This window comes from Alligator sinensis, unplaced genomic scaffold, assembly GCF_000455745.1.
Source record: "Alligator sinensis unplaced genomic scaffold, ASM45574v1 scaffold240_1, whole genome shotgun sequence".
NCBI lineage: Eukaryota > Metazoa > Chordata > Crocodylia > Alligatoridae > Alligator > Alligator sinensis.
The window spans coordinates 2,164,091-2,178,867 of NW_005841902.1; the positions used below are offsets into that span (position 1 = coordinate 2,164,091).

Consider the following 14,777-nt stretch of genomic DNA (forward strand, 5'->3'; position numbering starts at 1 on the left):
GGCTTGCATCCATAGATGCTTCTCAAGCAAATCCCGGGATGTCATTCTCCCCCTGTACTTGGCCTTAGTGAGGCCGCAGCTGGAGTACTGCATCCAGTTTTGGGCTCAGATTAACTGGGAGGAATGTCCACCTGTGTTTTAATTTAAAGTCTAAGACCGTCTGAACCAATAATGGCTGCCTAGCAATGTTACACACATGCACACGCATGCACGCACACTGTGGGGGAGAGAATATATCATACTTCCATATTCTCTCGGGATTCAATTTACAGGTTAATAAAAAGTAAGCAACATGAAACAGGTGGTTGTTACCCACTGCTTCTTTAAGAAGGGATCTATGTAATACCTTAAATACTGATTACGATGTCTGGTAGAAAAGTCTGGGCAAGGCACTAAACCTAATTGTATTCACATTTACCAGGTCAAATCAACCATCCTTTCACTGCATGTACTTTAACTGAAAGAGGCATAGAGCTTCTTTTCAACTTAAGTCCTCCTCAGTCTGATCACCATTTGTGAGGTTTTCACAGCTGCACCATCCCCAAGCACTCTTATTTTCTTATACTACTTTCTCCTAGGTGAAGGTGTGAATTAGCACATGCTTGTCTTCTTGTTCAGTGTTTTGAAATATCATGGAATTCAAACTCATTAAGCCTACAATAAGCAAGAAGTTTCCTCCTTCTGGAACCAGCTGGTCCTCTTTCTTCAATTACAGCTACATACTCTGTGACTAGGGGCGTGTATAGACAAAACAGGGACCCTAAATTGAAGCAGTGGGTTTTTAAAAACACCGCTTCAATTTAGGGCCCTTTTACCCCCCATGCTGGGCACACACCCTGCTGACTTCCCTGCCTCTGGTGGCGGGGAGGGGAGGGCGAGCTGCCGGTGGGCAGAGTGGTCCCTGGGCTGGGGGGGAAGGGGTGGACAGGGAGCTGGTGCATCCCTCTGTGGCAGTAGCAGCCCCCTCCCCAGCCAGCACCCACCCGCAGGCACCCAGCTCGGGCAGTCTTGGGGGGGGGAGGCGGAAGATCAGGCTCACCTCTTTGCTTGGGCAGAGCCTGCTTTCACAGGCTACTGCCAAGCTGTCTGAAGGGTTTCCTACAGAGACCCTGAGCTGCACGCAGCCCAGTGCTTCGCTCTGCGGCTGTAGGGGCAGCAAACTAAAACTCCTCAGAGAAGTTTTAGTTTGCTGCGCCCCAAGTCATTTAAGGCACATTATGCTGCCGAATTTGCTACAGTGGCTGTAATTAATGCATAATATGCCACCAACATGTGCAAACACCAATACCATTAAAGTGGTGCAAAAGCATTTAGTCCACTTTAAAGTGTCGTTCACACATGCCCCACGTTTCGTCTACACACAGCCTAGGGTGCCATACAGGTAACATTATCATACAAATTGTTATTCGTAACAAGCTTAGAGAAAACTGGTACCTCCCTAAAAATATAAAATGGTGCAACGTGTTTTATATTTTGATGTAAATACAGTGCAAACACATTGCAAATAACATTATGCAAATGGACAGACGATGAGTTTAGGTCAAATTTATAGTAACCTTTTATAGTCATCTATATGTTCTCTAACCCAAAGACCTCAAAGTATTAACCGAAAACTAATTTAGGGATTCACAGACTTTCAAGGCATACGCTGGTTTTAAAAAGTCCACTTCCTCCTTTTTGCATTTCTATGATATTATAGTGGCAACTACTGGACTTATTTACATGGACTAGTAATATTACGGAAGTACTTAAGCGTTTCAGTTAGCCCAGAGGCTACAAACTGGACATCCCTACACCGAGTATTGTTCGTGATAGGTCTGCAAAGCAGGTAAGTGTTAGGTCTTCCGTGTGTAAATCGAGGAGAGTAAGGGAAAGTGATTTGTCTAACAGCACTTGGTATAGCAGCATCAGAACTAGAAAGAGAACTCGGCCAGCCCCTCCTCTAGTCATTAAACTACACTGCCACATTAACTTTACTGTAAGAGTGGAAACAAATCCTTTCAAGTGAGTTTAACATTTCACTGCAACCACAGATTACGTGGCAAATAAAGAAACCACCAAAAAATCCAAACCAAAACTAACAATATCATCTTTAAATTCTCATAACAGTAACTACTCGTACAACAATACCACTAAATCCAAGTTTCTTTGATTATCAAAGAATTTCCTTGGAGTTGAAAGTTTCTCCCTTATTCTCCGAAATCAGGAGGAAGTGTCCTTGAAACAAATATATATCATGGCAGAAAAACAATCAAGGAAAAGGGCAAAGGGATAGAAAGAGCAGTTTATGTAATTTAGATAAAACACTGAGCACAAATTACCTTGTGGTTGGTGTTCAGCAGAATAGTGCAAGGGACCAGGTTTGATTCAAGTTCAGGTTCCTCTCTGGAATGCTGTAAGCTGAATGCAACATAAGACAACACCCAGCCTTGAGGGAGGGAAGCAACCAACCAACCTGCCTTGCCCTGAAGTGACTTCTCAGATGGATGCAAGACAGTGATATAGGCAGGGATGTTCCAAACATAGCAAAGTCCTACAACTGGGTAAACCAGTTTAGCCAGAAAGTAGGTCAGTGTGATGCAAAAAACTTGTGAAGCACAAGAAGGGTGCTAAGAAGCACACTTCTCCTCCCTGGAAAAATATGGAACATGGAAAATAATTGAACAGTTAGGAGCTCAGAAGGAAAAAAAAAATCACAGCAAGCAGGAATGAATCCAAGGGTTCAAATGACACTACTACCAAGCTAATTATGTACTTATTCATATGGAATATTGCAACTGAATGACAGAACAAGCTATAAAACAACTGACAGACAACTTACAAAGAATAGCACTGAGGGATATAGCTACAGTGACAGTTTTAGATTTGATATCTATTGCAAAGTATTGCCAGTAGCCTGGTGCAGGTCTTCAAGGCAACCATTAAATGATAAATAGGACATTCCTCTGTGATGTGTGCTATAGTTTGGATTTCCAAACTTTGGGAATACAAACTGAGCTAATGAAAACTATGGTAATGGCAAAAATGGGATTAATGGGTATTTGAACCGCAGTTTGAAGATGCGAAGCATTACTTATGCAGAAAGTATTATTGTTATGCCAATCCATTGCAGAAGCTATGGGGCTAGTTACTGCTCATTTATTCCTAACGTCCAGAATGTCCTCCTTCCCCCCCAAAAATGAATGAAAATGCTATTGTTACAAAAGGGCATGAAACAGAAAGAGACTAGCAACTTTAGGGTTAAGAAAAAAGCAAACACAGATTTATAAATTGACAAAGTCAGAAATAGTTTCCAAATGGTTTTAATTCCCTCTGGGTCAAAAGACTCAAACTCACAGACTGATTACAGACAATTCATACCAGCAGCATAACATTTATGCCATTTAGTTAGCATGGCTTTATTTTTAAGAACAGTGGAGCTTGGAATATTTAGTGCCACACACCGATCCCTTTATTTAATTGGAAACAATATATTTTCTAACTGCACATCTTAATGAAACATATTACTATTTATACACAGGAAAAAGTCAGGGCTCTATCAGCAGAGAAATTACAAGTCAAGAAAGAAGAAAATGCAATTTCACTGTCACCCAAATGTCAGAGGTTAGGCAGGAAGAAACATCAATCCTCTCCAGGACACTACCTTTTTCCCCAAGCACTGGATAAGTGGGTAATCCAATCTTTTAGGAGAGTGAATGACTTGGGCAGCCTGATATCAAACCCAAGTAAAATAATGGAGCAGCTTGTAAGAGATCCAATTAATTAAAGGAAGGGAATGCAATTAGTATTAGTCAGTCTTTTCCAGAAAATAGATGTATTAAATTAACTTGACTTCACAATTTGATGAGATTTCAGGTTTGGCTGCCTAAATTTAAATGTTTAACAACATTCTAAGTATATTGATTGAATATTCTACAACATTCTGATAAAAATAAAATCACCACTATACAGTATCAATATGCACATATAATATGGATTAAGAAGTGGTGTGAAAAAAAAAAGTCTCCAAAAAAGTAGCCGGGAAATCACCACCAATGGGGATGAGTTTAGTGGGGTTTTGCTTGGACTAGTAATGATTTGATACCAGTCAGCATTCAGACACCTGGATACACACGCACACACAAAAAATGGACAAGCAACTTAATACTAGCTCCCAGGGATGTGCCGTAACAAAAAAAACAAAACAAGTGATCCTTGAATGTTGAAGTTTTGAAGCAGTGACTAGAGGTAGGGGCGTGATTTTACCTATGTGGCAGATTAGACTGATACTGGGATACAGTGTATGGTTCTGGGCCCTCAATTTTTAAAAGACTACAAAAAAAACTGAAGATGGCACAGAAGAGAACAAAAATGATGGAGGGCCAGAGAACATGCCTTACAATAGAAGAAAAAAGCCTGATCTGTTTATCAAAAAGAAAACCAAGAAAAGATGTGCTTACAGTGCATTATGCGCAATGCTGACGGAAAACTACTGGGCAGTCACAGCTTTACAGAAATAACAAGAACCACTGACCAGAAGCTTTAAAAATCTAAAATTTAAATGGAAAAGCAAAATACTTAGCCATTTTCCTTGTAAAGAAAGTCTTCAGAATGTAAAGCAAATGGGACTCTAATTCTATCAGGAATAGAAGCTTGTCACTGATTGCTCCCGAAGACCCTTGTTTTATCACAGCTCCCTAAGACAGACTTGGAGGTCCAGAAATCTCGTAGCCACTTGTTCATAAACATTTGCAAGAATCCAAATTAGTTTACTGCTGTAGAGTGCAATGTCACCTAAGCTACTGCTGATGGCAACAGAGGTGCTGCAAAGCTGCTACAGTTGGATATCTGCAGCTGAGCCAATTCCTCAGCTGAGCAGTCAGCAGGGCCTCTGGCTGAAAAGAGGAGTAGCCCCACAGCATGGGAGGCAGGGACACCTAAACAAGGGACTAAGCTCTGCTCTTAACACAGATTCTTTCTGAAGCTTTGCTCAAGTCAAGTAGGCCGTAATATTTAAACTTGGTTAGAAAAAGTTAGGATGTTTAATCCAGAGATGCTAATACCTATTAGCTTCTGCGAATCTTCAGTACCTCTGGAAATTCTGCAGTTGCTTTCCTATAAATTTTGGTGTTTTAACTACACTGTCATTTGCCTCTGAAAGCCTGTTTTCACATCTGTCACATAATGCTAATACCACCTACATTATAGGGGGATTGGCATCCTGAACTAGTGAATGGTTGGCAAGGTGATATACAAACCTTAATGCTCACCAAACGCACACAAAAATGAACAGCGGCCAAAACTGAGTACCTTCCAAACAGCCTGGCTTATTTGGATATTTCAGACTTTCTAAATGTTGCCTATTCATGAACCTCAGTAAAGAAAAGTTCTTGTAGCAAGAAGCTGGAATAGAATCTAATACCCACCTCCCCATCCCAGACCTTAACATATGCTACATATTATTATTGGCACCGTGGTATCACTCACAATTTAACTCTTTTCAAAGGCCTCTAGCCCTAGTTAGCACCTAGACACTGTCCGTACAGAGACGGAAATTCATTGTGCTTAATCATCGAGTAAAGAGTCCAGGTAAAAAGTGGGAGAAAGCATTTAACATACAAATCATTTCCCACCCCCTCTATAAATATCAGCCATCCCCAAGTAGCCACCAATCCAGTTATTATACCAGTAGTTAAATAGTAGGATAATATTTGTAGACATGATAATAAGTGGCATATGAAGGAAGTAGCAGCAGTGGACTTAGGTGGCTGAATGTAGACTGTTGTAGAAAAAGCTGACAAATGAGAGGTCAAAGTTCCCATAATTAGGCTATTTGGAAGGGGCATAGCATGAAATAATCAAGTAAAGCACAAAAGCTAGTAAGTTAGGGTGCGGCAGGATTGTAAAGGGACAGCTGCATGGTAACTGTGTGCCAAGGAGTCATTTTATTACCTGTAGATTTTCAGATAGATAATGTAGATAGCAATACATTGAGAAAATGAGAGTTATGGACTTTGAGCTCTGAAAAAAAATTCTGAAGTTAATTTTTCTGTTCTGCCCCCAACCTCTACCCACACTTGTTATAGATGTGTGGGGAACAGCCACTACTCACTTGGACAGAAGGGACATTCTCTTAGCAAGGAAGGGCCAGAGAGAGGGCACTGGTAACTTTGGCGAGACTCAGCAGCTGTCAAGGAACTGAGACAGGAACAGCTGCTCCTGAAGGACCTGCAGACAGGGCACTGTTTACTATAAAGATTGTAAAATCCAGAAAAGCCTTTGCGTGACAATCTGAACAACTACTTCACTGTGATGAGGGGTGTCCTGGTTAGCTAATTAAATGACATCTAAGGCATAAATTACAGAGTTCAGAACCACTGCCCTAGTGAATGAGTAGAAAGAAACCCACTAAAAGAGGGGGAGGGGAAAGGAAGGGAGAGAAAAAGAAAACTGTTTTGTCCAAAGTGGAATACTGACTCTCTCGCTAATAGCGCCTCTTCTAAATCTGCTTTAAATAAAGAAAATAGCATCCTTTGCAGACAGCCAATCTGTATATACAAAGCCATGTATATCTGGTACACAGATGTTTGATCTTGTATTTGTTAGCCAGGCACGAGAATTCTTCTTCTTTGGAGTGTGGTTAACGGAATGACTTGCTCTTTATCTTTTGTTTCTCCTACTAGGTCTGCCCTAGATTGTACTGTTTTTTATGAAAGCAAGGGATTGAAAAGGTCTTTTAAAGCTATGAAAAAGGAGCATGATCGCCAGACACACTAGTGTCCTGCCATACAACACCAGCCTCTTCTGAATGGATACTTCCAATATTGCCAAATTATGTGATAGATGAAATGACGTAAGCAGTTAAGGGCAGTAAGTGTGCTCCCCCTCAGTACGGTCTCCCCTGTGCTCCATGCCCACCCTGCAGTCTCCCACATGCTTCTCTCTTTGTCTCCCCTGCGCTTTCCACTCTGCTAGGTCTCCCCCCCATGTTCCCCTGTGTACCACACAATCACTTCCATGCTCACCCAAAGCATGCTCCCTCCCCTGGCACACAAGCCACCTTGAGCCACCCTGGCCCTGGCCAGGCAGCAGCAGCAGCGGCAGCCCCAGCCCTGGTACTGAAACCCAAGACAAGGTTCCCCCTCAACCTCATGTTAAAAGTGAAAAAAACCCTTGTCTTAGATTCAAGCAAAATACAGTAATTACAGTTCACTTTCAATACCATCCTGCTCTATGCAACCAACTGTCTATATAAATAGAAGGGAGACAGAGAAATTATTACTTTTTTGATAGAATAAAATTATTTGTTTTGCCAGTGCCCAGACACAGCCCCGTGGGCACAATAAATGAATACAATAAGCAAAGTGATCACAAAATTGCATGTGTTCTCTCTAGTAATTAATGCAGTTGGCCAAATTCTACCATCTAACATACAATACTTTACGGAAGTCTGTAGTCTGCATGAGGCTTAAGTCAATCTAGAGTCAGTTAGACAGTAAAAGAAGCACGTAAATCAGATGTAGATCAATTTGCTTTTGAATTAATATTAAAATGGAACAGGTAGCTATTTATTGCATGGACTACAATATTTTGGACTGTAAAAAGCAGTACATTTCACCATTTCTAGAGCTTTATATCACTGAGCAAAATTATGAATCATGGATAAAGCAAGAGTTCTCACTCAAGCAGCAGACAGATCACTACCACCACCTTCCATGAACAGATATAGCCCATTGTCATCCTGACATTTAGCACCCAACTCATAAGTAAACTTAAATGACAAAAAATAAATTTAGAAGGCCTAATCTGCAAAAGCAAGTTCAGTGGCCACAACCCCAAGCAAACGCGCACATACTGCCTGAGCAAAAACTTGCACTGATACATGTTAATGGTTTAATTGGACAGTCCATTTATGGTCATTTCTCCGCTAAGTGCTGAATGTCTTCAATTCTCTGCGACTTCTCTGCAAGCCAATGGTACTCAGTAACTTGCAGGTTGTTTAGTTAGGCCTTGATCCTGCAGTAAACTTCACATGAGACAAATATCCAGTACTGGCCATATGTATTTGGGCAACAGCATGCACTGGTGATGAGATCATATAAGACTATGACGTTAGTGTATGCAAATGAAAGTTTTTAGAGACATATTGGCTGCATTCGAGTTTGAAAGTGGTTCCTAATATTTGTGTCTGACCAGATAAAGGAAAAATAAACAGAATTGAAACGGAAACTCTGCCCTTCTTTTGTTTTTGCTGTTTTATGGACAGCTGCACATACACTGTGGAGAGCCTTGGAGAGGGGGACAGGAAAAGTAAAGAATGAGTTTCCACTTGAATTCATAATTTCTTGGCTCTGGGGGTCCTCCATAAGACCATTTAAATATATGGTTTTGTGATTCAATTTCATCTCTCCCTTTCTAAAGGTCATAATTTACAAAAAAAGAACACACACACAAATTGCTACTGACATTTAGCATAAAGGAGTTCAAACAAGGCCAACAGACCATTGAAATGTAACCAAACTGCTATTAACTCACACTATAGTAGTTCCTGTTAACAGTCTATGGTATGAAAATCTAATAGTGGTAGTAGGCATTATGGATCAACAATATGGCATAATACAAGTTGACCAAAACATACTCTGAGCACACAGATTTTAAGTTAGAGGAAGAGAGGGGAATTGAAACCAGTCATTTTGGGGGGGAGAAATCCTAAGTAAAGGCTACACTGGTGCAGACCCAGGACATTTCCTTGTAAATCTTACAACGCTTGTTTTCCCTAAAGTCTCATCTCCTGAAGACATGCAATATTGTGGGGGGAGAAAAGCCTTAAAACAGAACTCCTAAATACTTGGCAGGGAGAGCGGGGTGAGTAGGAGGTGGGAAAAGAAGTTAAGAACTTTGTTTGTTTGTTTGTTTGAATAGGCTTTATTTTGAAGTCAATATAAATGTTTTTAAGGGCTCAGTACTGCCAACACTGGGTGCAGCTACACATGCGCTTAATTGCACAGTAGACTAATTTCCTGCAGTGTAAAGCATCACAATCTACACATGCAAAGACTTCAAACTAATTTTCACCACCCTTAAAATAGTACAGTCAGGGACAGTGCTACTTTATGGTGGTGAAAATAACTGCACCTAAATGTGTGTATGAAGGCTGTCACAGGTATACATTACAAAGCTGAGTAGAGACTTCAAACCCTAATACTTTCTTCTGGGTTGCCTACTGATGTGGCTGATGCAGAATGTTCCCCACTGATCTTGGGCTCATGGAATAGCTTCTTAGTTCTTCCTACCATCTCAGCACAAGGCAGCCCTGAGCATACTGTCCCAGGCCTAAACAAGCACACGCAAGTAGGGATGTATGTTTGCCAGCGGCACAATTTTGTGCCGCTGCTCTTTGCTGCCATTCACATCCCTGCACTTGGGGTTTGGTGCAGGGCACAATGCCCCGCTTCTAGGAAACAACTGATTCCGCGCTCCTTCTGGCTCAGCATGCTGGAAGAGCCAGGGGACAACTAGAGGAGGAGAGATGCTCTGGTACGCAGCCAGAGTGTCTCCCTAAAGGACCCTCTTGTTTCTGCCAGCTTTTTTTGTGGTGGTGTTTTTTGATACTGGGAGTTCCCAGTATCAAATTTTGGTGCCTCACTGTGAACAGTTGCATGTGCATTGCAAACTGCATGTGTGCACTAATCTGGATGCACCCCCAGTGGTTTGATCAGTGGATGGCTTCAGGATGAGAAAGAGAGGGGAAAACATTATAAATGCTGTTCCAGTGCACCTGAGGAGCTGACCACCTAAACTTGAATATTAATTCCCCAGCATCTGATGAAGCAAGCTTTAGCTCATGAAAGCTTGTGCTATTTTTATCTATTTTGGTTAGGCTATACGGTGCAAATCTACTTGATTTCAGACTAACACAGCTTAACTATATTTGTCTATTAATTCCCCAACCAGTTGTGGTTGGGAACTGACACTGCTCAGGAAGGCCCTGTTCTGCGGCAGAATGAGTTCCTCACATTCTTTCTGAGCAGTAGTAAAGCAAAAACTCTGTCTATCCTACATCTTCAATGTATTGGAAAGCCTCTGTGTAATCAACCACAACCAACACGGGGAGAAAACTGAAAAGAAAGTCAGGGCAGAGGAGACAAGTAAATATAATGCCACTGAGATTATTTTTACACAGGTTAGCTGCTCAGTGGTGCCTCTGCACATTCATTAATGTGCTGTAGTTACTGCGCATTAAGTTTAGTACTTGTATAATCAAGTACTAAATCAATGTGCAGTAACCGGCACTACTGTGCATTAGTGCCAGCACACATCTTTTTAGTGATGCTACTGCGCTGTAGCACATTAGCACTGTTTTTGATGCGACATGCTACTGTGCAGAAGTATCAGGCTACTGTGCATTTAGCATTACATGTAGACACACTCGGTAGCTAAGTGGATTGGGGGGGGAGAGAATCTACCCTGAGAATAAAAGTCTATTGAAGATCAAGCAGAAAATCCACGGGGTTTCAAACAGGATAGAAGTCCTCTGCTAACTCTTCCCAGCATCTGCCTTCCCCAAAGACAGAATGAATAGTTCATTTTTAATAAAAGCACATAACAGAATCAGAAAAGTGGTAAAAAGGCTGCTACTTAGCATTTTATTTTAAGATGAAGTTACATGAAGAACAGTTACAAACTCAGTTTTGGATCACAAATTATGTTTTTTTCTTAGAATATTTGCCCTGAAAATACAGCAATTCCTTTTGAGATTTTTCTTGCATAAAAACATTACGTCACATTCTCACTCTACAATTAAGAAGCCAGTCAGCAATTTCAAAAATAAGAGAGATTATTTTATGTCTGAATTTTATAATAGACTACAAAGTGACAAGACAGGAATACTTACATGTCTGTGCAGTGCAGTGCACAATCGGGACATGATCTTTGACTGGAACTCCTAGGAACATGCAAACGATAATAACAATAATAAGAATAATACAACTATCCTTTGTAGGATGCTTATATTTTCCATTACTTTGTATGTTTTCTATAGTTCTTTTGTAATTCTGCTCTAGCCTAGACAGTCTGCCTACAGAGGCAATAGTCCGAACTTGTATTTTTCCACTACAAACTGACTTCAGCCCACAGCCTTCCCACTAACTATACAAGGGTGTGTAGGCACAACAAGTATTGTCCTCCTAAATGGACTGGGTGTGGTAGCTCAGATGTTATACATTCCTCCAGTTAGTTGAAAATTATGTCTGTGCTTTTCAATGCCTCAGTAAACAAGTGACTTGGAAAGGAGGAAGAAAAAGAAAAAAGAAAAGAAAAAAAACAAGGCATACCTATTTCTAGTTAGTCATCAATATAATCTGATACACAGCAGAAATTATGGTGCTGGCAAGCCAACTGTTATCTTTCAAAATAAAAACGTGAAGACTCAAAACATGGTGGTGGCACCACTGGCAGCTGGAAACATTTAAATTAATAGAATGTTGATTGACAAGTTTGCTAGCAAAGTTCAGACTGAAGGCTCCTATGTGAAATTTCACAAGCATCAACAGGTCACATGGTAAGTATTTCAGGATTGGTCAATACATAGCAACAGAATTTAATTCCAAAAAATATATCAGACCCATTTATAGGAGCCATATTCATTCTCTTAACATACATCTTTCCCAGTGCTGACACAATTGTTGTTCCACAGCATTGTTTTCTGGAATTTCTATGATGCTATTAATACATTTCCTTTTATTCACCCAGTTGGGTATGCCAACATGGAAAATGATTTTATAAAATATTGATCCTTGGAGATTACATGTACTCTTTCTGAAATACTTAAGGCATCTTAAGGAGTTTTTAATAATGCATCCCTCAATTACTCAGAGGAAAGTCAGCTAAACATTAAGAGAAGATGTTTATTTACTGAACATGACAACTGCAAAACAGCTCCTCTTCTCCCAATGCTAATTTTATTGTTCAGTTATCAAAATCATTGTATTTAAAAGCAATGGATCTCAAACTTTCTTTATACATAACTACACTAGAACTGATTTAAAGGAATCGCAAGACCTACTATCTAGTCTGAAAAAACATTTTCATTCTCAAATATGGTTTGCATTCTATTTGTTTCCTGAATAAGTCAGCTTCCTAAAGCCTGGGAAAGATAGTTCCACATTTGATAGAAGTGACAGAAATTGTAGGATTAAAAAAAAAAAGGAGGGGAAAAACATTCATTCAGTAAAGAGAGTGATTTTAGCTAAAATCCTCTGGCACAACATTCATAGAAATAGGAATACAAAAAACGATTTGCATATGGCAGGGAGAAAACTCTGCAAACTCCAGCTTCCTGGAGTCAGACTGACTGCCCATCTACAATCATATAATAGGCAGCAATTGTGAACACAAATTGTTCTCTATGCTGAAATGTCAGTATTGTCTGGACCAGACCTAAATCTGTTTGTCTATGGATTCTAAGCAGGAATTTTCTTAATAGTTCTACTTTAAATGGTCAATGAAGAACACACTTTCCAAGATGCACAGAACACTAAACAGTTCATTTTGGCCTTGACAAACACATCCCCAGTTCCCCAAAACTACTGGCTTGTTAACAGGGACTTGGAACATTCTCTCTGTGATAATTTAGAAGTCTACTTCCAAGTGTAATATCAGTTGAAAGGGAATGTTTTTTACACTATTAGTAACAACACTGTTTTCCATCAATTTCTATTTCAGTAATTAAGTCCTTTTAAAAATGAGTGTCACATAAGAAAAGCAGTTTCATGTAGCACCATTTACGTAATTACTTTTTCATTTCTTTCCATTGCCTTAAATGGTAACCAGTTCCTTCCAGAGGGCACCATATTTTTATTTTGCTTTTTCTATTTAACAGGTAGGCTTCCCACTGCTTTGCAATCTCAGAATTGAAGGTCAGTTGCGTAAATGCATGGCAACTTAGTGTACAGTTGCAATGAGAAATAAGATTCACTACAAACCGGATATTTAACATTTTTCCTATATAGGGGGAACCCTCTGTTTGGTATTTGCTTTATGTTATGCTTTAATGTATTTAGTTCTGCAGCAACTCATTGGAACAATTTTTAAAATGCTTGAACTAATTGAACCTTTTCATTCCATCCAGGAAAAGCACACACCAACTGCTGCAACTTCCTTAGCCTGACGAAGGGTTTTTGAACCCGAAAGCTTACTTAATAACTATTCTCCAACTATTTGGGTTGGTCTAATAAAAGATATCAGATTCACCCAAGGAACCTTGTCTGCCTATGTCCTTAGACCAACACGGCTACAACCTACACTCCTGAACTAATTGAAAACACAGAATGCTTTTTTGTTTCAATCACAGGGATTTCTTTAAAATTTCAAACTGGGTTTTGACATTGTCATAGCCTTCTTTTACAGAGGCCCCTTAACTCTGTATCTGCTTAGCCAGAAATCCCATATGCAGTCAGAAGACTTTAAGAGTTTTCTATTAAATAGTGAAAACTCCCTTTCTTGCTGGGAATTATAAAGGCTCTTTTTTTTGGTACCAGACCTGGGATGTTCTCCTTAAGTGGTCTACCTGAGGACCAAATGGACAGGGTTTGATAATGTGTTCAAAGGGAGCCTATGTTAATCACCCTAATACCTTAGTCAAAGAGGACTACAGATATAAGATTTATATAAAAACAACATAATAGATGGAGTATGCAAAAGTGCATTATGCAGAAATTTTATTGAAAACTAGCTGACAGTTATTGGCTATGTAGATAGGTAACCTGTAATGTGCCCAGTGAGCCTGTCAAGTGCTAAGCTACCTCAATACTCAGCAGGAGGGAGAAAAGTGTGCATGTTCTTGAGTCTTCATGGAACTGTGGTTCTATAGGACACTTCTTAAAAATCTTACCAGACAAATTCCCTTTGAAACTCTGTATCTCCAGGAAGCTACTGGGGGACAGGGATGGACAGACATCAAGCAAGCACAGTGGGCTTTTTTCCTATTTAAACTCTTCTTGCCTTTCTTTCTTTTTCTCTGAGACAATGACTAGATGCTCTCATCAGCTCTCTTAGCTACAACCACAGCCAACTGTAAACTTTCATCATCAGTTTAGTTTGATGGGCTCCCTTCTTTATGTAGATTAAAAAAATAATTCTTGTTTCACCTCTCGCTCAGTATCAAACAACTTCCCTCTCCCTAGCCCCCACCATCACATTTGTCAACTGCAATGTCAGTTTTTCTTTGGATTCATCTTTGAGACAATTACTTTCCTGCTCACCACATGAACAGAACTGGTTTGCCTACAGTTCTGCCATTAAAATCTGGTTAACTGAAGCATACCCCTTTCCTCCTAGTTCAATATGCAGCATTCCAGTTTGATAAGGAGTGAAAAATACTACATTTAAAAATATCAAATGAATTATTAGAACAATTTTCAATGTTTTTTTTGCAGATTGAGGGATCACAATAAATACCAATATTCCAATGAACAGAACAGATACCAGACCCATCGTCTCTCTCTACTTCTAGGCATCTCTAAATTTATCCTATGTTTGGCCTTTGTTGAAACAGTCAAAGAAGGATTCCAAGTAATACTGATCATGATAGTCATTTTATCTGACTACTACAAACTAAAGGGAGACAAGCAGCTAGTAGATATTTCTGATTTTGACTGTTCCCAATCTCAGCTGAAGCACTAGTAGTAAGACTCTGTGCAAGCGCCACAATCAATCAGTTACCAGAATTGTTAGTACACTTTGAAAACTAACAATTTAGGTTAGGCAGGGAGATTCCACTCAACCGAACTGCTCTTTCC

At 39.9% G+C, this 14,777-nt stretch overlaps 1 protein-coding gene across 19 annotated transcripts in view; it reads right to left on the reverse strand.

Annotated features, from left to right (window-relative positions):
* Nucleotides 1-14,777, reverse strand: part of CUNH9orf3 (chromosome unknown C9orf3 homolog) — a 307,749-nt gene that overhangs the window by 71,122 nt on the left and 221,850 nt on the right. For 15 of the 19 annotated variants that reach the window (XR_003092784.1, XR_003092780.1, XR_003092782.1 and 12 more), the window contains one exon: nt 10,874-10,924. The exons of the other annotated variants lie outside the window; for them this stretch is intronic. Coding sequence is in view for 11 of the 15 variants with exons in the window: in XM_025197657.1 (XP_025053442.1) it covers nt 10,874-10,924 (51 nt within the window). In the remaining 4 variants the exon portion in view is untranslated. The remainder of the gene's footprint in view (nt 1-10,873; nt 10,925-14,777) is intronic. 19 annotated transcript variants of the gene reach the window in all.